Raw genomic sequence first — 26,077 nt, 5'->3', positions numbered from 1 at the left:
AACTAATCATCATTGTCAATAATATTCAGATGTCATACAAAAAATGCCTAATAGAAACACTATTAAAAAAAAAAAAAAACTTTTAGGAATCAGTCACACAGGGACTTACCGGTCCAGAAGACATAAACTCTGCAGTCATCAAAAAGCTTTCTGGTTTATAAATCTCAGTCAATGGGAACTGGCCACACCTGCAGTGCAGCAGCCAAACTGCACAGTTCACTTTATATGGATATAGAAATACCCTTGAATTCAACTTCTGATTGTATATTGAAGATGCAAAGTAGTGGAATATCACTGATTTTGCAGAAGATCTGGGCTGGGTCCCCAGCCCATCGGCTTGTGTTCCAGTTTGGTAACACTTTACTTAAAGGTTGGGTCTATAATGCATTATCACATGTATAATGCACTTATAAGGCTTCTATCAGAATATAGAGCTATTTAACATTTTATATTAAAAAAGGAAAATCACTTTACTGCACCTAAAATATAATAGGCTATGAGGATCAAGAACATGGGGCAGGGTGGAGGGGAACCAGGCAGGGACCTTATCATGGGTCCCCAGCCCAGACTATTAGTGGCCACTGCTGGCCACCCATAACTATCTGGGAATCATCTGCAAAAAAGAGGAAACAGCAGCACCCTCTGCTGTTTGTTTCTTGGAATCTGAAAGTATGTACAAAGCAAGATTTGCATATAACCTAGAAATGCATAGGCTAGGCAGTACGCAGCTTACTTTTCACAAGAGTATAGACCAGGCTTTGGCAGATTTATCACCTTTTCTTAAAGGTCGAATTCCACTCATTTTCAACATTTTATTATGTCATTAATATACCTTAGAGCTGTTGTGTGGAAATAATAAACTCCCCCAATTCTGTCTTTACAAGAACTGCAGGTCTGAAAAAAAATCATTAACATGGTGAATCACATCTTCACATGAAAAGAAGATGGTCATTTGGAGAGCAAAGAGCATCAACAGATAGGAACGTAGGATTGAAATGGTTTAGTCCAGGCTCCAGCTGGGTAACACATGAACCTTTATCAGCTAATATATGATGCACTTTTACATGTTTATTAATCAGATTACCAAAAAATATAATCATCCCATTTGAGGTCTTCCGGAACAGGGCCCTGAGAACACGCCACCATTTCATGCCCATTTTATTTTACATTTTATATTCACATTTCGTTTACAAATGAGGAGCCAAATGTTTTACTAACACATACATTTAAGGCACAATATTTCTTCAGATGCAACAAATTGCACACCTTTTATAGCCATGGTCATTTTGGGGATAAACAAGAAATTGAAGGGTACATTTATCTGATAATGATGTAGCTAACATTATGAAACAATATAGTATAATGTATAACTGGAACTTAAAAATAATAATTATATATATATATATATAAAGATAAAACTAATAATATAAAATAAAGTTTTGTTGTCAATACTCCTTTTATCGCGCGATTAGGTTTAGCTAGTCTCGCGTGGCCAGAATAGGCACCCAGCTGCAGCCTATCAGCACACAGCATGTGCAGCCAATAAAATCCTCTGTAGACTGCTTCAAACATAACCCGCCATCTTTGTTGATTGTTGTTTGAAAACGGCTGCGTGGAAGAAACGAGCAACGAGAGAAGCAAGTTTAGCAGCCAACAATCAACATAAAGAAGATTAATTTCCACTCTTTAAAGGTAAGCTCTAAAGACGTGTTATGCAACCAACTGAACCAAGAACTGAAACCCGTTCCAACAATTTGAAACAAACTACCACTAGTTTTCGTAATGTGACCAAGTTTGTTAAAAAGAAGTTGCTCGCTTGCTAGCCGTTAGCACGGATCACGGAAAGACACATTCTACACGGAAAACAAGTTGAAATGTGTCGAGTGAACTTATTTTACTAACCCCGACTCGTACCAAGAATATCTTTTTGACAGTCTTGGTCCAAGGTTAGTATTTTAAGAAGGATGAGAACATCCGCACACTGGTAGTTTCACGAGCTCCGAGACTTACTTTATTTAGAGGCTACAAAATGCAATGTTTCGACCTTATAGGACCATATAGACTAGAGCAGGGTTAACCAACCTGGGGTTCGCGAGCTACCGGTAGCTCGCGGGAACCTTTCACGTCGATCGCGAAGTGACGGGCAGCCAGCCATCACTGCCAATACACAGCAGAATGTCGTACGCAAAAAAGAGCAGATCTACAAGCTAACAACGTGTAGAGGCTCGATGCATTTTAGCTTGAAGATCTGTTCCCCTTGCTTCCACCGCACCGCCCTCGGCCCTCCCCCTTTTAGCACTATGCGCTCATGTGCTGCTGTGTCCTGTGTGTCTACTCTGTTGTTCCCTCGCAGTCGCAGGCAGCACACAGCGTCAGAGTGAACGCAGTATGATAGCGTCCCCGACACGTTGAATACTAAACTTATTTGTAAAGTTCGAACGCCAACTTTTAACCAAACGTGGGAGAAACACCGTGCACGGCTGCACGCACAAATAAAGAGTGCACTCACGCACGCACACAGATTATTATCGATCAAAACAATCCTTAGCGTCGCTTACAAAAACATGTGTTGCACAGCATGAATGATACGGCTTACTCGGCTGCCGTTGCTCGTTAAGCAGGTCACACAATGGATATGGACCACTGATATTTATCCAGCCAGGTCGGTGATTACTTATCATTCATGCTGTGCAACCGTGTGCAACACATGCTTTTGTAAGCGACGCTAAGGATTGTTTTGATCGATAATAATCCGTCATGTGCGCGCGAGTGCACTCTTTATTTGTGCGTGCAGCCGTGCAGTGTTTCTCCCACGTTTGGTTAAAAGTTGGCGTTCGAACTTTACAAATAAGTTTAGTATTCAACGTGTCTGGGTCTGGGACGCTATCATGAAGAACTCGTATGACTGACTCGCATCTTAATGACACCCTCAGACTGGCAATCACTAAATATCACTAAATATCACTAAATAACCAGATTTCAAAACGCTTGCAGATAAAGTGCAGTCACTTCATTGAAATGAAAAACAAAATATTGTGCTGTAAAAGCATTTTGTTTTATTTAAAAAAACTCAACAAAGAAGTTTATTTGTATTTTTGTCCTAATATTTTTTATTTCTAATACATTTGTCTTAATATTATTTGACATTGATAATATAACTTACTATAAGTATTTATTCTAATTTAAGCTTTAGTCTGTGTGTGTATGTACATGCATTGAGCCTGTCAGAAATAGCAAAAAAACAAGTGTTTTTTCTAACATGTTTTAGTGGTAGATCTTGGCTTACAATTGGGAATAAAATGGGCTCTTGGGCTTGAAAAGGTTGGTTACCACTGGACTAGAGGGTATGCGCATGCTTAAAGTGAATGGCACATCGAGTGTCAAAGCAACATGCAAAGTGAGTTTAACATTGTTTAACGTTGTTTAATGACAATCAGATAGGACTTCTGTTTGGATGCATGGGTTGTCAAGGCCAGAAAGTAGTTTTTTGCCAGTCAGTAGGCATTCCTGCATAACTTCCTGGTTTGATGTCGCACGCATACGCTCTATTTGCCTGAGCTAGAATCTAGGTCGGCAGGCAAATCTGGTATGATAAATATAGTATTTTAATAAACTATACCATACTGGCCTAAATGAGTCTTAACTATACTTGAACGTCCTAGTAGTTATCTGGTTGTGGCTGGAAACATCGGACGAAATGGTGCGTAAAATTACGCCAACATTATCAACATGGCAACGTGAATTGTTTATCTAGAGAACTGCAGAGATTCTTTTTAAGAATTTGGTGATAGCGCCATCCACCGTTGTTTACGTTTTGTCACGACTATTCATTAGGCCTGTAGGCCATAAACGAAACAAGCCATGAGTTGTATATCTCACCAGTTTAACATTTGAACTGTAGCAAGCACAACTTAAATCTGAAATGCATATTTGCACAATGTTTTTTAAATATAAATTTGTATCTTTACCTAACTTCTCACCTGTTAACCTGGCTGTACCAGGAATCCAGACAATATGGAGGCACCTGGTAAATTTTCTCACCTGCGGGAGCGAGATGTCAGTGTTCCTATGCTCAGGGTGAAGATGTCCCGGAGGAGATCACAATCTCAAAAGGAGAACCGGGAGCGTGCCGTCAACAGCCGCAGGCAGCTTGACCAGGTCCCTGAGCTGGACTCGACACTGGAAGCCTCCATCATGGCAGTCAACATCTCCAATGTTAAGGAGACGGTGCCACCGGTTGGACAGTCTGCTAAAGGTAAGGCTTGATTGTATAAATGCATGCAACTTAAAACCCTACCCATTTTGTTCACATTCAAGATTATATTGCCGTCAAAACAGGAAATTTGGTTGTAACAATTTATTTTCTGCACAGACTTGGCTGGCGCACAACGACTGGAGATGCTTAAAAGATGGAAGGAGACTAAGGCCTTAATAAAGGAGAAGGAGAAGAGGGAGAAGGAACGTAAGGGGGTCTTTAAAGTGGGCTTATATCGCCCCACAGACTCATTCTCCCTACAGCTTCCGGTTGCCAAACCCTGTGAGGTGAGAGTGCATTCAAAGCCAGATAAAGTTGCAGTACTGATTTTGTCACACTATGATCATGTATATAAAGCTATACTTGTTTTCAATGCATGCACCACACTGTTATTTGTTTTATGCTGAAAATGCTAACAGAAGTTGCACGGTTATGGTAATTGGTTATTGTCCCTCCTTCCTACCAGGCAGCAGTGAGAGTGCCACAGACCCGCAGCACACGTTTAACAAAGCTGGACCAGCAGGTGACTTGTAACTCCATAACCCCACCCAGCTCTGTCACGTCAATTTGCATGAGCATTGAATGACTTCTACTTATGCTTGTCTCCATATTGTCCCATAGCCAAACAAGCCTGTAGTAGGAAGAATGACCAGGAGCCGCACAGCTCTTGTCCAGCCACAGCGAGCCCAAGCTGCAACCAGCGCCAAAGTTGTCCAACCAGCTGTACAATCTGCCAGAGCCAAAGTCCAACCAGCTGCTATCAGGGGCAATGCTGTCCCTAGAGGTAACTAATTGCAGTCTGAGACAGAAACCATGTTTGGGACTGAAATGATCTTGCTTTATAATGATGCATTCAAACAAATGGGCCTGTGCTATAACAAATTGCTGTACAAAGTTCTTACTGTAATTCATCATTATTGTGTTATTGAACTGTTTAATAATTCAATGTATTCAGCAATGAGATTCTACGATGTCATCCAAATCTTGTGGTGTTTTTTTATTTTTAGCAGGGCCAGTGGCTTGTGCAGCAACTATCTCAAACGTGGACAGGCCTGCTGGAGGTACACACATTTTCTTCTATTCTCCTCTGGCGTTTCAGTTAAACCTTTTGCCTTAAAAGACCTATAATTTATTTTGTGTTTTTGGCTCCCCTATGCGTTTTCTATCCCCACAAATGACCATATCACATATCATATTGGTGCTTTAATGGAAATTCCTCTCAGGAACAGCTGATTTTCTACGACTAATGACTCAAATATTAAATCTGCGTATCGGCACCCCACCACCTCAGGACATTGTGGTACTGGTTATATCAGAGTGGTGATTGAAGCTCAAACCATTAGTAATAACTTTGAGGGACATGGACAATATGATATTAAAAAGGGTTTTAAAATGTATGTTATTTGCACTTTAACCCTTCTCAATAATGGCATAGAATACATGTGGGTATTTGTCAATTAATGCATTTTTAAAATGTGTTGGTCTCTTTTTTAGGTAGGACAACAAGAGGCAATGCTAAGCCTGTAGCCACCTCTACTGGCAGAGGCAAGAACAAAGGTATGCACAATATCCTAACTATGACTTTAGTCTTTTGCGTGGCTACTTTGTTTATTTGCCTGCTGTACTTGATACCTGATTTCTGTGTTCTAATTCAGCAGTGGTTGTCAAGACTGTGTCAGCGGTGGTTGACGAGACTGCAGCTGTGGTGAGATTTTGATTATAGAATGAGTGTAATGGTCGTATGTCTCCATGCGTCACACTGAGCTGAACATATGTAAATATTTGTCTATTGTGTTCTTTTGAATTCACGCTATATGTTAACGTTGACTAATTGTGCTCTGGATCTCCTTGGGTCTGAACTAAATGTTGAATGTGGGGAGTAAAGTGGTTCTGTTTCATTACCTCGGAAGCAGGGTGCCGAATCAACTCTCTGTGAGGAGGAAGCGGAGTTGGTGGCGGAATCTGACACCCTTGCTCCCAGGCCTGCCACTGAGGGTACCTCCTCCTTCGCCCCTAAAGGGTTTGTGTTTGAGACCCCCGCTGGCCTCTCCACATTCAAATTTGAGCCGCTTACTCCACGCTCTGTGGACACCTTCCTCAGACCCAGGTTTGTGCCTTACTTGATTCAAGAATCTTTAATTTTATCTTGTCACATGACTGGTTCGTAGACCTTGCTATGCGGGAAAAGTCAGTTCCCAAACCATGGATTGGAATTCTACTTTTAACTCTGCTTTCCCCCTGCCAGCTCAATTTTGAACTTCCCACCTGTTCCCCCATTGGAGCCTGAGACGAGTGGACCGTCTCCTCCTAAATCCCCACTCCGCTCACCTCAGGCTCCGACCAGCCCCCAGGAGCCCCAACATGACGTGCCATACTTCAAGTGAGAATTATGCAGAACGATCGTCAAACTCTTGACATGAAGTTATGTACTAGTATACATGGAATCACAAGTCTGACTTAGTATTGTGTTCACAGTTTAATCGTTTTCTGGTCTCTATCAGGTCACAGGTCATCACTGAAACGGCCAGGCTCAACAGCCTCAGTCAGCTCTGGGAGGTGAAAGTGGACGATGACTCCATCCCTGAAGAGAGTGAGTCTACCTGCTCAACAGGAACCAGAGGGATACATTGTGACTGTCAATATTAATCAAGCCTGTCGTTGCTGTCGGAAGGAAACCTTGAATGTCCAAACGATACTTCAATTAAAATTGGGGTATAAAGGACCTGTGTTTCATAGATCAGTGGCACAAGGGCTTAATACTTCATTGGTTTAATATGTTTCAAACCTATACATGTAGACTTTTCCACAACTAGCCTCAAAAATTGAAATGTGGAGATGCAGGGTTTCTTTATTCTGAGTTGTAACTCTTCCCTCTTGTACATGTTTGTGTTTAGTGAGGGATCATATGCGCACAGCAGTGGGCCAGGCCAGGCTGCTCATGAAGGAGCGTTTTGGCCAGTTTCTGGGGCTGATTGATGACTGTGAGCTTGGACGAGGGGAAAAGCCCACCATCTGCAATGACCTGGAGGGTTTCTGGGATATGGTGTATCCCCAGGTAGGGCCTCATGTTCATCCCAGTTTGTTTTGACCCGCTTTGTTTATGATGGATTGATAACAAACTGGACTGGTGTGACTGAACTGGGAACATTTAATGAACAAAGCGGAGATCTGGACACACTTAAAGGTTAAAAAGGAGGAAAACTTTATTCAACCGACATGTTTCGACCTATACAGTCTTCATCAGGGCTGAAGTGTTTGTGCCCGGATCTCTGCTTTGTTCTATGTGTTATCCTGATTGATCTCAGGTGCACCTTTTCTTTTATTTATTTTCTTACATTTTGTATAGCTGAGCACCTGGTTCCTTGCCTCTGCCTGGGAACATTTAATGTCGTGATGTTCTAATGCAGCAATTCCCATCATGTGGGCTTGGCTGAGCCCTGTAAATTGACAAAAAGACAAATATATTATAACCTTATCAAAAAGTAAACATTTGAGTGAGGAGTCTGCTATAAACAACACTATGTGTGTGGATATACTATATAGCTATAAACGCAACACGAGTTCACAACACTGTTATCGGCTAATGCAGAAATTGTGGGATCGGAAACAAAGTGTAAATATTGTAGCATTTAGAACCTTGCTGTGATACAGATGTTTCGAAAGTTAACACTGCTCTAACCTAACATGAATCTCTGGGCATAGTAAAATGCTACTATGTACTGCAACACATTAAGCATTTTAATGCAATTATTTTCAGGTTGAAGATGTAATTCGGAAGTTTGATGCGCTCAAGGTGGCTGAAGCAAGATGCTGGGTGGAGGAAAATAAACCTGCACCGCGTCGGAGGAAGATTGTCAAGGTAAATATCGAACTAGCCAACATTTGATTTTGTGTCTCTTTTGCTTGGCATGATGTGAGATATTTAAAACCTGTGAGGTATCTGTTACATGTCTTCGTGAAACAATTCAGCTGCCTGTTAATACTCTGAGCCAATTTGTGCTTTCCTCAGAAACCACCTCCCGCTGCTGCTCCGAAGGGCGTAGGCACGAATGCCGAGGCCAAGTCACGCCTGGCTGCTGTTAAGGCAGCAATGAAGGCCAAGCAGCAGGCTGCAGAGGTGGAGAAGGCTGCCGAGGCTGCTGGCACAGAAGACAACGCCAGCATCGAGGTGTCTGAAGCCCCAACAGCTACCCAGGCCACAGACACAGCAGTCTTTAATGGTGGTTTCTTTAAGGTGGAAAGCCCAGCCAAGACGGGTGAGGGAGTGCTTCACTTGGCAGAGTAGGACAAATAACTCATTTGTGCTCTTGTATATTATTGAAGAGACCACTGAGTCAAACGCAAGACTGAAAGCTGTAATTGTATTAACGTTGGCAGACATTACTGTGCAACGTGACTTAATACTTAGTGTACGTGTGCAACATGACTTCATGCTTGGTGTACAATAAACGTGCTGGATCCACTGGTAAACTTTGGATTCATGTAATGATTCATACAAATTTATATAGCGCTTTTTCTAGGTACTCAAAGTTGCTTTACAGGTCCAAAAGGTTACAACATAAGTCATGCTCTAAACTAAGTTTGGAGTCTAAGAGCTTTTATGCTACCTGTTTAAATCTTTGCCTAAACATGATGCATGTTTGTAAGTAAGAGACTGCAATTTGTATTTACTACCAGTAATGTTTCAAAACCAGTAAATTACAACTGCTGGTTGTGTCTGCAGGATCGCTGAGTACTGCCAAGCTGACTCGGGCTTCTTCTCCCTGTGGTAGAGTGACTCGCCAATCCATTGCCATGTCCAACCACTCCTCCCCTGATCACCGTAGTCGCACTCCTGCCCGCCACGCTCTCACCCTGGCTCATACCCCCTGCACTCAGTCTGAACAATCTCCATTTACTGAAGCTGCCAGCAGTCTGGATTCTGCTTCTAGTCCCATGCGAGCTGGAGAAGAGAAGCCAGAGATCGGCAGCCAGCCACTCTCACCAAGGCTTTCCCCTGCTCCCTCCAGCCAGTCTCCTGAACCAGACCTGAGCTTCACTGTGTCTCCCTGCCCTGTTGTGCCATCTACACCCACAGTGGTCCCGGCCCATGAAAATTACACTCCAGACAGCTCAGTTGTTGAGGTGAACATCTTATGTGTCCATTTCTAAATGCTAGCTCTACAAAATGAACTACTCCATGACAGCAGCTAAGATGGGCCAGCCACTTCTCAGTTGTGCTATATATTTAGATTTGTGTCTTCACCTGTTATCCCTAATCCTAGTTACTCTAAATGCAATTCAATTATTCATCATTACTCTGAAGCACATGCTTGTTGTCTTGTCATTCAGTAAACTAATCTCTTGTGATTAAAGGATGGTCCTGGCTTGGATATGGCGAGATACTTGCAGCCATCAGATAGATGCAGCCTGTCGGCGAGGAACTTTGATGCCATGGAAACGTCTCTACCTGTGGATGTAGAAATGGAGAGTCCTATCGCTCTGCGTGGGGATGAGCGAACGCAGGAGGATGCCACTATGCCTCCCACAGGTAAGGTTTTTACATGCATGACTGTTTTACACCACTAACGCATTGGGACGGATGCTAAGGCAGAATGTAATTCACTCGTTTTTGTAAGTTTCTCCAAAAATGTTGGTCGGGCTTTCAGTCTGAAATAGGTTAAAGTGATGGTGTGAAATCTTAATCAAGCACATGTAATTGCATATTCACTGAATGTGGCTGTCAATCACTGGTGTCACTGTTTCTCACTTAGATTTGGACCAGGTATTGCCACCACAGGCTGCCTTTGAGGTACACGCTTTTCTTTGTTGTAAAATCTAACTACCGGTAGTAGCCACTTAAGCACTACTTTGGTGTACAACATCTATACTTTAAACTATATTGTCATGCCTCTTATTTCACATTCTAGGTTGGCTTCAGGCCTATTCAGTGGAGACTATTTTGACAGTCTTTCTGCTTTGTTTCTCAGGCCCAAAATGCTGAATCAGACCTCCTCCTGTTCACCCCCAACCTGAAGGACCGGATCAGGCAAAGTGTCTGCCCAAGTGACCTGATGGCCTTTACACCGCCTAACTAATGGAGATTCTTTTTTTTTTTTAAACCTGAGCTTATGTGTATATGATGCGTGTTTCTTTTCTGCAGCGCTTAGTTGTTGTTTTTTTTTAGCGCTCAATGTTTTATCTTAAAGTTCAAAATTAAACTTTGTATGGATCTTTTACTTAAATATCTTGTTCACTTGACTCACACTGATAACCCGATAACATGCATTAACCCATCTGATCTGACCAGATCTGAGGCCAATTCTAAATCCTGACTCCACATTTTCTGAAAAACTCAATATGCTATACAGGTATACCGTACATGGCAACAACTACCCCAAAAGGGGATTCCTGGCCAGCATGACTTACATTTAATATCATGCACTGTAAGCTGTAGATGGCCTATCAGTTATTTAAAGAGGGTATTTGCTGAAGTGGTCAAACTAGCAAATAGAAAACATGTATGTTGTCCCAGAAAATGCATGATCACTGCATAGGACTTGGAACACAACTCTTCAGTTGAGATTTTTTTTTTGTTGCTTTAATGCATGTGATAAGGGTACAGAAAGTAATATCAATCAATCAAATGCTGTTGGGCATACATATTGCTTCCAATTGTTGCATATCTGTATCAGGGTATATTGGTAAATCTTTTGTTGGCATGGCTGGATAGAGGTGAACTTAGTACATCAGCTATCAAAGCTAGGTGGTGTTGGAACAGTGGTTCTCAACCTTTCTGGATCAAGTGTTCAAAGACTATTTCATTTTGGGTCCGGTGCCAGCACTGAGGATCCATTGACTTCATCCTCTTGTCCGTCAGCTTTCTCTGCTGCCGTCTCCTCTAACTCTTTCCCCCGCCGCCTCTCCTCTTCCTCCCACTCTTTCAGCCTGGAATGGAGAGATCACTTGAAATGACAAGGCAATTCTTCCCCTTAGATTTGCTGAAGTGGTCAAACTAGCACTAATCAAGGTCAGGCATTCTACACATCTAGTTTGAACCAGACTACCTGGTCTGTTCTAAGACCTTGGCCAGGCTGATGCGTTTCTGGGCCTCCTGGCGTAACCTCCCTTCCTCCACCTCCCTGCTCAGCAGTCTGCTGTAGTCGTATGCAGGGAATAAGATCTGGCTGAAGAACTGGTGTGTCCTCTGGATCCATTGATCCATTTCATCACCATGAGTCACTGGACCTCCAACTCCTATCACTTTTACTTCCTCCGCAGCCCTTTCTGTATGTTCTGGATATAATTATAGACAACCTTTTACATTGGCATGACTTGCAGGGAATGTTTAAAAGCCTAGCTCATACTTTGTTAACACAACCATGTCACTTATTTAAGTTATTTTTCAGGGGTGCTAGCCTCCCTATGCCCAGCTTTGTGTCTGTGTACCCCATAGCGATTTGATTGGCTGAGCAATATGTGTACCCCATAGTGATGTTTGATTGGCTAAAGCGTCCCTCACTTCACACAAGTGAATTTTTAAGGACTGAATAGATGTTTGCTGAAAGCCTTATTCAGTGTACCTGTGCTGTGTAGAGGCAGCAACCATTCCTCCTTTTATGGACCTAACTGTGGCAGAATCACTGGCTATCGTTGAGAAATGCACACAAACAGTATGACATGGTTCACTGCAAGGATTTGCATTTTAAACGAAGTGTTAGTGGTTCTTTTTTTTTTTTTGAATGGAAGAAAAGTAAAATTTCGATCAACTGCTGATATTCAAATGTTGCCTGTGGTTCAGTTTAATCCAAGACAAGACATACTGTAAATTGTATTTGCCACACATTACCGTACACAGCACAAGCATAGACTTCCATAACTACAGGGTGAAAATACAGTGTTTCATAATTGCGCTTGTACATATTACTCAAAGTGCTGAACAATATGCATATTACAATGTGCATTAGTGGTATCGGTGTATATATTGGAAAAACAAATAAAACAACCTGCTGTCTGAGAGGTGGCTACGGGACTGAGATTCTGCTGGGACTCAGAGGACAACTGCAGAATGTCTCTGGACCTGGTTGTCTGTGTAGAGAAGTACAGTAGGAAATTATGCCAAAACGACATCTTGCAAAATGCAATTCCTGGAAACGCCACTGGGACAAACCACTGATTTTGAACTGGCCCTTTCACCCTCCGGTTTGATCACTGATTCAATTATAGAACTTTATGAACCAGGCTGCATAAACAAACATCTTCCATGAGACCTACTTTAACTCATCTTGTTTCCAACCAGGAATATTTCCCACCTTTTGCAGAAATGACCGTACACACATTAACCGGTTCATAAAGTTCTATAATTGAATCAGTGATCAAACCAGAGGGTGAAAGGGTTTGATGTTAGTTAGTATACACAGGGAGAGAAGACTAGGGAATTTAAAATGTGATGGATGTCTTTTAGTCTGAAAGGGGTATGTGCCCTAATGCCTCCTCCTTCATTGTGACCTCACCTGTTTGGCTTCTATCTCTGAACAGGGATGTTGCAGTCTATCTTGACCAATCAGCTGGCTCTTCACTTCAGCACAGGCTAGAAGAGCTTCTAAGAACTCCAGAAACGTAATCTACAAGGAATAGACAAGAAGATACAGGTAAAATATTAATGAGCAGGAGAGAGAGATTGGCTGGATAGATGTGTAGGCCTACTATGCACTACTACTGTATATGTAAGTACATCAATAATTGTATCTATTCTGAAAAATATTACTTTGATTTATTTTGTATTTGTTGTCAAAACATGAAACTTTTAATTTATGTTTTCTCATTTGGAACAAATAGATATTAGAGCACAAGAGCTCACCTCTAGATCCAGGTTGTAATAAGAACCGGTGTCAATGTTCTCAGCACTCATGATCTTCAATAATTTTCCTGTGGTCAGCTTGGCATCAAACAGACCAAGATCCTGGTTTCGGTGAGAAACATTGACTATAAAACGGACTTAAACATTCTGGTTTATGAATCAATTAATAAATGACTAAAAAACAATAGAAATGTGTGGTAGTGGGATGTGGTTTCATGGCAACTGCACGCAGAGAGAGAGCCACAGGGTGGCACCCTTCTGCAGTTAACACCAGCCTATTTCTCTGTTGGTTAGTGTCGGTATATCCTAGGATGTGTAGACATGATGGAACCTATGCATGGAACACCCTGCCTAGAACCTTACCTTCACCAGACTCGGGGTTCAGGAAAAATATATCGCATTGTTTTCTGATCTCTCATATTGTTTACGATGTGCACTGCACACAATATACTTTAATTGAGGTATCTAAAGAGAGTACTGGAATGTTACCTTAAACATCCACACAAGGTTCCTGCAGGTCATGGTGTGGTCAGCTGAGGATGCTGGCTTGACTACACTAAAGGCCTGATAGATCTCCCAGCACCTCTCTGTGTAGTTCACAGTAACCACTGCATGAACTGGGTTACCGAACAGAAACCCTGAATCAAAATAAAGGTGTAGAATTTTAGGGTGAGACTGCAGTCACTGGAAGGTCTTTGTATGTGTAGAATACAGTACAGTCATCTGCGTGTATAAGAAGCCTATTTCGTGGAATGTGAATGCTGTATGCACCTTTTACATTCTTTGCATTTGGAAGGATGTTGTCATTCATCAGCTTGGAAAAACATGCCACCAAAACACTGTCTGACGACCTGGGACAATGAAAGACACATGTCTTATGTGTTCTTTATTGCACAGAAAATTCAGTGTTCATTTATCCATTTGTAACTGAGATTGTATAAATGTAACCAAATGTACCCTTATGGGTTCAATGGAAATTAAATCGGTTTACAATGTTTGGGTTAAGGTGAGTTCTGATCCCATTTCCATTTGGTTACATTTGGAGTTAAATTAACAGTGTGGACGCTGTATTACTCCCATGTCAGAGAAAGGTTTCAGTACTCACTGTATGTCCTCATGGTACATGTGGTAGGCCAGAACTACCACACAGCTGATGAATGTGTGTAGAAGCATTGCGGTGAAGGGAGAGTGGACCTCTTCTTCTGGAGGGACTTCCTCTGAGAACATGCAAACATCCACACACATGATCATTAGAGTTAATGTCAGAGGAGAAAAAGGGTTTAATCTCTGCCCATTACACAATTTTTTAGTTGTGCCTAACCGCTCCATTAAGTAGCAATGTGTGTATGTATGTCCCCGTGTCTGTCCCCAGGTCTGTATGTACGAGCATGGAAAGATGCAACACAGTAACTCTGACATTTCTCGACCGTTTCGGACACGAGACACAGGTGTGATTTTTTTATTCTATAGCACTGTATTTACTGTTCTCAACTGTAGCGAATTGCGATATGCAATCACACACAATGTATTGAGCAGATAGAGTATAGTACTATATGACTGAAACAGCGAGGGTCCCCTCACCTCTGATGAGGCGGTCTACTTGTGCCAGAGTGATGTCATGATGGTGGATGTAGCAGTCTTTCAGCAGACGCCAGAACTGCAGGCGAGACAGCAGGAAGGTGTTGTCTGGCGACTGAGGATGTCCAAGGCTGCTGTAGAAACTGTAGATAGACCTCAGCTCAGAGATGTGTCGAAGGACCACAAACTCCACCTGTTGCACGCGAACGCACAGACAGACACACACGCACACACGTTCCAACAAACAAAGTGTTGACTACAGTCACAGCAGGAATTCTAAATGAGAATAAATGTTATTTTCCAAATCTTGACAGAATACATGTACAATACAATTATCTGCAAAATGTGGACCTGTTTGCACTCCACATCCCTCTGGCTGCTGGGGATTTTCTCCAGCAGAGATCCAATATCCAGAGCCACGTCCGGACCGAGTACCACAGAGTGACTATCTGAGCCCCAGAGCCTCCTGGCACATATGGCTACAACAACATACACCACACTCATTAATGAGACTCAGTATACTCAGTCAATAGAATACCGGTACCTCATCTTCACTTTACCTCAACTAATACCTCAACTTCTATACTTGTTATTCACTAGAGACTGAACGTCATTTTCAATATTTTATTGTCACAGAATACAGATGATACATTTGATTAGCATCAAGCATACTACCTACTCATAATAAAACATATACAGTAGGACATATAAGACACATTCAATGAACAATGGAAATCGGTTTACAGTCTTCTGGGAGGGGAGTATGAGTTCTGATCCCGCTCAGGTTGGGTGTTTTTGAACCATCCAAACAGAAGGAAGGGAACTCTGCCATGTGATCATCCACAAATTCCCCTTCAAAAACACGTCCGTTCTTGAATATAAACTTTCCCTGTGACACAAACATTTGAGTCACTTATAGAATCTCCAATTAACCATATGAACTTTAGCATCCCTATTCTGAGTATGTCATTATAGGTGAAGATTCTTAAAAAGCCTATGCCAATTATGCTTCTTTTATAGTCCATCATACGTTGACTATAAACTCAAAACATGTTGTGAGCTTGCACGTTTTGCTGTGCAATACCATCATACGATACAAACTCATCACTTGAATATATTTCAACTTTGAATACTGGAATCAATATAAATGTACATAATAATGATATTTATGGAAATGCAGACACCATCAGGTCAGTTTTCCACTGACCAATTTTACCTGCCCGTGTTTTTTATTGTGCTTCCATCCTCCTTGGTAGAGGGCCCCACCAGCATAGTAGAAGGTGCCACATCCATGCCTCTGACCTTCAACAAAATCTCCCTTGTACTCATTTCTCTGGGGGTACTGGGAGCCAGTCTTTCGCTTCAGGAACCAGGTATGTGTGCCTTTCCCATGCTGACAAGAAAGACGATAGAACATACATTAATTAACCAACTGCAGGGAAGAGACTGAATCTGTGGACTTACATACAGAATAACCGGGAACCCCTCAAATAGGATATCCTAAAAGGATATGGTGGGTCTGCACTCTGCCGAAGCAATAGGCTAGTAGGAGGACACAGTTCCAATTTAAAAAATTGCTATACATCAGTGTCCAACTTAAAGATGCAAGTGAAACAAATATATAAGTTAGGAAACAATAAATAAAGGTCTATCATCTGACATAAAAGTAAAGTGGAAAATGAGAACATTACAAAATAATTGTATTATGTGTAACTGTACACATTCAACTAATTGGACCACAATTGGATTCACTTAGTTCCATAAATACTCTGTCTGAGTTAAATTATGACAATTTTTTCCATACCTGAACACCATTTTGCCATGTCCCACTGTATTCCTGCTTCACATCTAGCCACTTCATAGTTCCCTCACCGTGTCTTTGGTTCTTCTTCCACTGACCCTCATAAAAGTTACCTGATGGGTAGCTGTTATAGGAAAGAGAAGTCATTATCATGTTCATGATCATTTTAAATGGATGCAAATACTGCATATGCAGGACAGTGTTCAAACAAAGGCAAACTAACTAACTGTGCTTTGTCTTTGTTTTTTTTTTACAATGTATAGCATACCATCTCACTCCCCTTCCCTCTATGTTGTTATGCACCCAGTCTCCGCCAAACCAGGATGTTGCATCCCGGTTGTAATGGATTGTACCCTAATAATAAGCAACAGTTAAACACATTAGCGTTTGCATGAATCACTTTCAACCTGGCATCCCTATTTTGGGCATGTAATTTTATTTCATAAACATGATTTTCAACAACAATGCTGTTACAGCATTGTTGGGCAAATAGTAGTTTCATATACAACCGTTCAGGAAACATTTATTATTTTGATTTTGTTTAAGAAAGGGTTAGAGGCCTCATACCTTGCCATGTCTTTTGCCACGATGCCATGCCCCTCTGAATATCACAGAGGCACACTTGTGGGTTCCAACCCCATGGCGTATGGCATTGAACACCTGTCCCTCATAGGTGCTTCCATCTAACCAGGTGTATTTTCCATGGCCCATGGGCACATTAGACACAAACCCCCCCTGTCACATTAGAAAGATAAGTTCACTTGTTTTTTATATACCAAAGTGTGTGAATTAATGGCAATCACTTAATATAGTCTACCTCATATTTCACTCCATTTGCCCACGTGTAGACACCACGCCCATGCATGAGTCCTTCTGAAAACATACCCTTCAGAGAAACATAAATATTAAATCAGTTACATTTTGAGTAAGGCATGTGATGTTAAGTTAATCACAATCACCTGACTAGCTTATTCGCCAGGTGTCCAGGTCTCATTAAGGTGCGCGCTATTTTAATTTAGCCTACCTTGTACACATGGCCTCCTTGAAAATATGCAACACCTTCTCCATGAAAGCGGTCTTTACACTTTTCTCCTTCATACCTGTCAGTGCAATATTTAAAGTTAATATTTCATGTATGCAAATGCAAGTCATGATTGATTCACCTGTGGCAGTGACCTATCCCTGAGACTAAACTGTTAGGCTAAACAAACATGATTAGGCTTCTTCATCTTTGAATGATATTAAATTAATACTGATTCACCTCTTGACAATAATATCAGAAAGGTCAGGAAGTACATATATGTCTTGGTTTTTCTCCGGCAGGTTATTATTAGTTACTATCGGGCCGACTTGCGAAGTGAACGAGGTTGTCAAATCTGACAGTTTTTCCGACTCCTGTTCGTGTTCGACACCTGATTCCAAGACGAAACTGACGGAGCCATCCGAAAAGATTTTACTCTCCGTTAACTCGGGTGTAGCAGCTTTATCAACACCCTTTGTTTTCTTCTTTTTATCGCCCTTTGCCATTGAATAAGCTGCTTCTCAGACTCCACCAATTTCCAAACAACCGTCTCCATAGCAACGCTACGGGATCTGTCAGAGTACAAAAAGTGTGCTCTCGTACTCTCTGGTCTGAACAACAAGCCACTACCAAGTAGGCCTACCAAATAGTAAGAAAGGAATACGTAATTTTATATAACGCATACACTACATGATCAAAACTTTAATACACGATGTTCAGGTCAGGAGACAAACATAACAGAATGCCCTGCAATTTTTGGTTAACATAATTGTTAAATAGCTTTATATTTATTGCTATATAGGCTATTGGGGTCTTTGTCTCGCCAGCTCTCTATATCCAAAAACATTTTTTTAAATAATATTTTACAAATGAGCTGACAGTTGGAATTGGAATAATAGCCTACAAGATTATAAATGGGTTTGCTCTCCTGGTTGGATGAAATTGATGAATGACCTGAAAATGGGTTGAGATGGAGCGACCCTTGTTTCCACAAACACAGCAGAAATTATTACAGTAAATCACAGCAGAAAATTATAATAACACACACACACACACCTGGCCTTCCGATTGTTAGGTTGTGATTACACAGAACTGTAAGTACTGTTCTGATATGGATTTTTTTCAGTCTTTATCAATTCCGATATTGGGGAACAGAAAGACCGGAAGGCCAATGTCAATCTATTTTGTTTCTCTCACACAAAGATAAAAAAGGCAATTGATTCCACTGTCTGTCCCAGTAATTTTAGATCTCTTACTGATATGAAGAGCAGTGCGAAATGTCCTTTTTTTATGCATTCAAGCAAGTAATTGAGAAAAAATGAATTGCAATTACACCGGTCACCTGATAATTAGCATCTTTAATTATTTATCAAGAATGTACAAAATGATCTATCTTGAAAGAAACAAAAGTGTTACAAATTTGAAGGGGAAACAATTGTGGAGGAAAAATAAAGTCTCCTTTAATAGCCACGATTAACCTATGGTACAAAATGTAGATATGAGCTCAATATACAGTAGTATCAAGGCAGAGGCAAGGAAGCAACCAGGTGCTCAGGAGGTGTGCAGGTATAAAAAATAGCCAATCAGGATAACACATAACAAAGTGGAGATCTGGGCACACTTAATGTTAAAAAGGAGGAAAACCTTTTTTTGGTTGAATAAAGTTTTCCTCCTTTTTAACATGAAGTGTGCCCGGATCTCCGCTTTGTTCTATACAGTAGTATCAGTCAATCCAATATGTAACTTGTGTCAAGACAATCGGTATCCTCAGTCCTGTGAAATCATGTCTAAATTAGCCAGGTGTCTCATGGTGGGTCTTCCATGCGGACAGTTCCACGGCTGTTCAATCTCTCCCATGTGAACTACCAGCTTCTTCATCTCGCTGACATTCAAAGCAGTACCAATCATCACCTGAGGATGCAGCCAAGCACAAATATCAGACAGGACATTAAGAGGTAAACTGGTAAAGGGAGGTTTCATTGTTAGCTAGTAGATCAGCTATTGAAGAGAGAGTGCAGGGGAAAAATAAGTCAAACAAAATATATACAGTATGGTTTTGAATATTAACTCCTTCAGCGCCACCTGGTGGTCACCAGTTTAGGCTTTGAGTGCCAATTCCCCCATTATAAAGAAAGAAAGAATTTGTAATTCTATTATGCATGTAATGTGCACCAGACTGTTTTAATAAGAAACTATTTCCTCTACACATGCCTCTCTTAAAACATAAATACCAATTTTCTTTTCATTTAGATAAATTCTATGATCAACATGAACTCACCGATTTCCTACAGGACCTGGAGGCAAACATCTGTCTGACGCGAGAAGGGCGACACATGACCCCTGGGCTGTCACTCAACATGAAGATCAGCTCCTCGATGTCCGCTGGGCCAAACGTCCAGTTCTTACTGGTTGGTAAAGACACAAGCTTCACTCTCTCCATCACCTGGGCTGCAAACACAATCAGTAATGTTTCAACTGTCCATTGGAATCATATCTTATCAGAAACATGTCATTTCTAACCTGATGCTTTTACGGAATATACGTAGTTGCTTTGTGGTGGAAACATTTTGAGTTTTTTGGTGCCTTTGCACAACATTGTGCAAATGACAATATATATTTTGGGCATTCATTTATATTTAAAACATTAACATAAAAAGATAAGAGATACAATGTTTCTGTCTGTCAGCGATATGCTGTCACAAGGAAAACAATAACCAGTAACAGTAACCAGTGTCATATAACAAAGTACTTTGTACTACTTTCACCCTTGCTAAATTATGCATACCATCCTCATCAATGATGAACTCAAAGCCATTCTTTCTGAAGATCTCAATGTTCTCCATCAGTACATTCTCACTGACTGCAGTAAGGTGAAGATTCTGAGGCCTGAAATGGACCAGGATTCAAAGTGGTAATAACATGGTTTAGTAAAGGAAATGGAATTTCAAACAACCCAATTACTGAAGTGCAAAGATGTGGAACGTCACTCTATAAGCATGCCCTTACGCTATAAGTTTCTGTCCTTGGAGGGCAGTGTGCTGCTGGAGCATCTCAAAGTTGTATTTCTCATCTGTCGCATGTTGGTCGATCATGAAGAGGTCAGAGTTCAACTTTGTGATGATGAAGCCCAGGTTAAACTGACCAATGATGTCCATGTCTTTGAACATGTCCTTACTGTAGAAATGAGAGAAATCTATTTCAGTGATTTGTAGTTCCTTATGATAAATGTTACTTGCTTGCTTCTCCAGATGTTCTTCTAACCTGTTCTGCATAAGGTAATGTCTTAAAAGAAGTAGTAGCGTGAATTTAGTGTTTGTAATTCATAATCAAATGGTATACTAGTCTAGTCCAACTAAAGTACCACAGAACAATATTGCAGAAGACACAAGGGAACTTATGGTCAACACATCAATATCCCACCCAATCTCCTTCTTGAGCTCATCCTCTGCACTCTGGTTCTCTCCAGGACTAATCTTGGCCCTGAAGCGTCTGTACTTCAGACCTTTGTCGGCTTTTGCCGTCTGCTGCAGCTTCTTCAACCTCCCCGTCAACTCGTGGAAAGAGAAATGGAGTGGCAGTGTCCTCTTCTTTAAATGCATGGGAGCATCCACAGATTCCACACAGGAGACGGAAGAATCCTCAGAGTGTGGTTGAGTGGTGGATCTCTCCTCTACAGGCAGATCCTCCTTTCTGGGTCTTTTGGCCCTTGGGGTCTGGCTGGAGTCTTCCCTGGAAGAACACAGTTCAGTCTCTGTGTCTGGCTGTTCCGAGACATTCTGAGGCATGTCCAGGGATTCCTCAAATGTCTCACATTTGTCGCTAGGTGTGTCAGTTGTCAGGTCTGGAGAGTTGAGCTCTGAACCCGAACAGGGGCTAGTTGGTGATGCTATCATGGAGGAACATTCAGGCAAGGTGTCATCTCTTCCATTGTCTACGTCACTGTGTGGGGTCCTTCCATACCTGAACCCATCTAGGACTGACCTCCCCACTAGGGAAGATTTTGTTACATCTCTGGTGGATTTAACAGGGGATTTTAACGTTGAACTGTGGGCGGAAGTCTTTTCTGAACCCTTAAAGAATGACTGCAGCGTCTTCTGCATTGGTCCACTGTTTGTAGCTTTGGAAGCACTTGGCTTGGTTCCATTGCTGGAACCATGATGCATTGAGAAAGCAGCTTTCAGCCCAGCCAGGTTAAGAGATGACTTGGGTCTTTGGAACACCAATTCAGAATCCTCTCCAGGTTCTGAAATGTTCTCGTCAGATGGGACCACCTGACATTGTTCAGATTCAGACCTCGTTTCCACAGGTTTGTGGGAATCTAGAGAAAGAAACATTTGTATTAGTGCATTCACCAGTCCCCAACACTAATCATAACGGAAATGAAAATAATAATATTACTATTCATATCCATTAATTAATAATAAGCTTTAACATTTGTTCTTACTGGTCCCGAGGATGGGTATATGATTGAGGTTGATCTTATTGACTCCATTCTCATACATGGCGATGAGAGAGGTCTTCAGAGTGGCCAGCAGGAGTTTCTCCTCCTGGAGAAAGATCTGACGCTTGTCTGGAGTGACGTTCACATCGACACAATCTGGAGAAGCACCACAATAGAACTCATTAAATAAAATACAAGAAGCTTAGAATGATGTTTTCTGAGGATATAGTATCTGGTTTATCATCATTGTGTAAATATTTTGTGAAAGCACCAATAGTTAAACCCCACAATATCATGATTTTCTACATACCGACCAGCCCTACTGTAACCTGGTCTAACAAAACTACCGGTACACATTGTCATTTACATATTTATAAAGTTGCCAATTTCACCATTCAAAATGAGAGGAGATTATATCAAACAACCAAGGTGAATGAATACAATTGGCGTATTTATGAAAAAGTTGCTCCAAAACTACTTTAATGTTTTTTTATGATAATGAATGTATTTTTGCCTTTATTGATAGATTAACAGTAGTTTGACAGGAAAGGGGGAGAGAGATGGGGGGGAAGACACACAGCAAAGGTCGTCGGGAACGGGACTCGAACCCGCAACACGCTGTCAGTCCTAGTTGCCTGGACCACTCTGCCGGCCCAGGCCATGAACCTCTTTTTTGCTATGGTCTTACCTGAGGCAACTGCTATGTTCAAGGCAACAAACGGATACTGATGTCTGTTATACATGTGATATACTTCATTTACAATTTTGATCGCCTATGAGAGAGAGAGAAAAAAAAAACATAAGTTCGGCCCAACATACAGCCTCCAATCGCTTACAATTCGAACACATTATAATTATTACCTTAGAGGGATCACATGGCCGGTTGTTGATGAAAAATAATTGTCTGTCTGTGGCACTTCTCCCGACACCATGGTCTCCTTGTGACACAAAGCCAGTGATGCTGCAACACAAGTCATTTATATGTCTCTGAGATCGTAGATTAAGGAATACAAGTGGTGCATGTCGAAGTGAATAATAAGTATAGAAGAATAAAACAATACTTTTAATTTTGCTGCATAGACTGACAATAAAGTAATCTTCTTCACTTACGTAAAGAGATTTTGGGGCAATTCTGTACCATCGAGTCCATAGTCTACCTTAATATTTTCTGCTGGAGGCAGTTGCTGAAAAGGCAGCAGACTCTGTAGCTGTAGAAATAAAGTTTTTAGGTAAGGTAAGTCTTCTGGAAAGGAAAAAAGATGCGATCCTATAGCTGACATACTGTAGTGATGAGCACTTTTGCTCATGCTTGTATTGAGAAAAATGACATTTTGGGGTATTCGATTTGCCCTGGAGCCATTCTTTCAAGCTTACATTGAACTCATGTTGCTGTAAGGTATTTTAAGCCATACATTCACAAAATGCTGCATGTTACAGGCTATGTTATCCTCCAACCTGCTTTGGTCCAAATATGGCACCTATGTTGTCCCTCATGTTCTGGCTGCCACTAGTGCTGAGTACTGGGCTGCGTTTTCCTTGCCCAGTCTGGTTGGAACAGGTAATACGCACTCCAGTGGAAATAATACAGTATGCCTGGAGTATGTGGATCATTTTAGTGTACTCCTGAAAACACAAAAACGTTATCAGTACACACTGTACAAGTTTGTGACATACTAGCTCTACTATACACATAGGATTTACACAATTAAATCTTATAACAAAAACCTCATAGAAGATTCCACAAGGGCATTGAAAATCATATATTCATAATCAAATGATCATACTTTCAAATCCCAATGTAGGGATTCCATTCTAGATGTCCCTAAACTGGACAAATCAAACTAACCTTCTTTATGTTGCGTTGGAACTCTTTGTGTCGCACAGGCAGAGTGTAGAAGAGCTGTTGTAGGGTGACGGTGGAGCCCTGCTGTCGAGGGTGAGGACACCTCTGTACTAAGGCGCCATTATGGTCAAACACCAGCTTGGTCCCCACCTGAGCTGACTCATGGCATGTCACCACACTCAGATCACTGGCAAAGAGGGGGTCGTTTTGGGGTGATTAACATGATCAAATTAAAAGTCTGTATGCCGAATTCGGCATACAGACTTTCTGCCGCTATACAGTTTCAACTTATATAAATTCACTACATACTGTTAATAGTATGTAGTGACAGTAATACAGTAATTGTACATGAGGCCAGGCTAATCATAAAATTGTGAAACAATTTTTTAGTTTTCACTCATTCATCAACACATATGATTTTCCGATTATAATGTTGGTCTTTAATTTTGTTTGTTTACCTCAGAGCACATAAAGAGCTCAAAGCTTCACCTCTGAAGCCAAACGTTTCCACGTGGATGAGGTCAGAGAAATCCCTGATCTTTGATGTGTGATGCTTCAATGCTGAGAGAAAGATGGAAGAGAGCACAGCCGGAACAATAAGAATAATTAATGGTTATGGAATGACACAAACACAGACTTAAAAGGACCATAGCGGTGTCAATACATGGCATGCCATTGTATATTTACAGCTTCTGCCATATATCGCATATAAACAAAGACCATTTGTTAATTACTTAAACATTTTCTTCTTGATACCAGACTGGTCTTTAAGTACAAAATGACACTTACTCAATCCTTCAAAGTTGTCCTCCTCTACTCCCCTGCCATTGTCAGACACTTCCACAAGCTCCGCTCCACAGTCCTTCAAGCGGACATCTGGAACATCAGAATAAGACTTATTGGACAGGTATACATATGTATTAGAATTAGAACTCATCATATTTTTTTAATACACAGAAGATTATACTCAGTACACAAAGACATCAAATGAAAGACAGGAAGGAATGACTGAACTCCTAATCTGCCTCAGTATAGCAAATATAATTTATATTATTTCTGTCTAATAAAGTCTTATTATGGAAGCCGATAGACAGAAATTGAAGTGTATGCATACATACCAACATTGGTGGCCCCTGCATCAATGCTGTTCTCTACCAGCTCTTTGACAGCAGTGGACAGGGTCAGCACAACTTGTCCAGAACAGATTTGATGGACTGACTGTCTGTCAATTGCCTTGATGGCTCCAGCTGGCTCTGAACTGTAGAAAGCAAGCATAATGTGCAACATTATAATAGAGTTGCGGCTAGGTCTCAGACAGGAGCTGCTTGCACGTCTTGTAATAATAAGACATTTGCGGCTATCTGAGACCATGGTGTAAATAAAATAGTAATTGTATACCGAAATATAGATAATATATATAGTTATTTAGTTTAGGCAACTTACCAAGCAGCATCAGTCATGTTTAATGCAGAGTGACAATGCTTCAGACTGCTAACTTTGTAGTAGCAATACCTTATCAATATTGCATATTCCCCTCTAGTCTAAGATGTGGGAAAAGGGCAATAGGAAAGAATGAACGTTAACTTGCTGTCATTTATTCACCACGTCGCTCAGCATTTAAAATAATTGTATATTTAATCTTTATATATCTCATGTTGTGGCATTGGTGCTGCGCTCGTGCTTGTGTTTACTTGAGCGGTTCAACGCGCGCTAACAGGAACACCAGGAGGATCAATTTTGCACGGAATATGCGCAGTCGCTTTTTTGTACACAATGCAATTTGCAAGGTATAATAATGTATAAAGTGCATAAGGAATATACTAAACAAATTCAACATTTAAACAAATAAAAATCCCCGGCGTAATACTATTTGTATACATTAAAAATAAAAAAACATTTATAGAAAATGTAAATGAATGTATCTATGGTTCAACTTTGTTTAAAGAATATTAAATCGCCCTAACCTCAGAAACTATGAATAATAAAATACTGTTTCTTGAAAGAAACTTTACTAGCTGTTTTTGTTGAATCCTCAAAATAATAGACATTTCAGTGATTTCATCATCTGTCCCCCTGACCTACGCTGGCCAATGCGGAGTAGAGCGTTAGGGATTATCAATAATCAACTACACTGAGAAATCACATGATATATTCCTTTTCCTATTATAGGTAAAATGTAAATGATATATATATAATGGACACTGTACCACACGGTGCGAATTATTTATTTTATTACAAGTTAATATATACTATATACAATATATTCGTTCGATATCCTTTCATGTACATGTTCATATTG

General features: G+C 40.9%; 3 protein-coding genes across 3 annotated transcripts; 1 reads left to right on the top strand and 2 right to left on the bottom strand.

Moving 5' to 3' along the window:
• Positions 1-1,598: 1,598 nt before the first annotated feature.
• On the top strand, positions 1,599-10,406 carry dlgap5 (discs, large homolog-associated protein 5). The gene is made up of 18 exons (XM_080788480.1): positions 1,599-1,692; positions 4,002-4,255; positions 4,373-4,542; positions 4,722-4,778; positions 4,877-5,039; positions 5,263-5,316; positions 5,750-5,812; positions 5,911-5,960; positions 6,169-6,362; positions 6,501-6,635; positions 6,757-6,845; positions 7,150-7,310; positions 8,013-8,114; positions 8,265-8,511; positions 8,979-9,379; positions 9,611-9,785; positions 10,009-10,046; positions 10,225-10,406. The coding sequence occupies exons 2-18, from the start codon at positions 4,015-4,017 to the stop codon at positions 10,330-10,332; spliced, it is 2,448 nt and encodes an 815-aa protein (XP_080644606.1). The 5' UTR covers positions 1,599-1,692; positions 4,002-4,014; the 3' UTR covers positions 10,333-10,406.
• A 649-nt stretch (positions 10,407-11,055) lies between these two features.
• Positions 11,056-18,000, bottom strand: rsph10b (radial spoke head 10 homolog B; the record flags this gene model as incomplete). Its single annotated transcript, XM_080790035.1, has 17 exons — positions 11,056-11,182; positions 11,302-11,441; positions 12,748-12,858; positions 13,095-13,196; positions 13,584-13,732; positions 13,866-13,945; positions 14,200-14,311; positions 14,676-14,865; positions 15,024-15,151; positions 15,417-15,561; positions 15,889-16,065; positions 16,477-16,597; positions 16,742-16,827; positions 17,041-17,208; positions 17,291-17,359; positions 17,498-17,573; positions 17,855-18,000. 17 exons carry the CDS (start codon positions 17,998-18,000, stop codon positions 11,056-11,058), a joined length of 2,127 nt encoding a protein of 708 aa, XP_080646161.1.
• A 1,063-nt stretch (positions 18,001-19,063) lies between these two features.
• pms2 (PMS1 homolog 2, mismatch repair system component) lies at positions 19,064-25,440 on the bottom strand. Its single transcript, XM_080789057.1, has 15 exons — positions 25,222-25,440; positions 24,897-25,036; positions 24,568-24,654; positions 24,237-24,339; positions 23,782-23,965; positions 23,391-23,558; positions 23,046-23,143; positions 22,797-22,896; positions 22,624-22,708; positions 21,939-22,091; positions 20,915-21,812; positions 20,501-20,668; positions 20,280-20,380; positions 19,773-19,942; positions 19,064-19,405 (listed from the first exon to the last, which is right to left on the bottom strand). Exons 1-15 carry the CDS (start codon positions 25,236-25,238, stop codon positions 19,262-19,264), a joined length of 2,616 nt encoding a protein of 871 aa, XP_080645183.1. The 5' UTR covers positions 25,239-25,440; the 3' UTR covers positions 19,064-19,261.
• Between the last annotated feature and the right edge of the window lie 637 nt (positions 25,441-26,077).

This window comes from Protomyctophum bolini (genome assembly GCF_963924005.1).
Source record: "Protomyctophum bolini genome assembly, chromosome: 18".
In the NCBI taxonomy this organism is placed as follows: domain Eukaryota; kingdom Metazoa; phylum Chordata; class Actinopteri; order Myctophiformes; family Myctophidae; genus Protomyctophum; species Protomyctophum bolini.
This window is presented reverse-complemented; position numbering and strand designations above follow the sequence as displayed.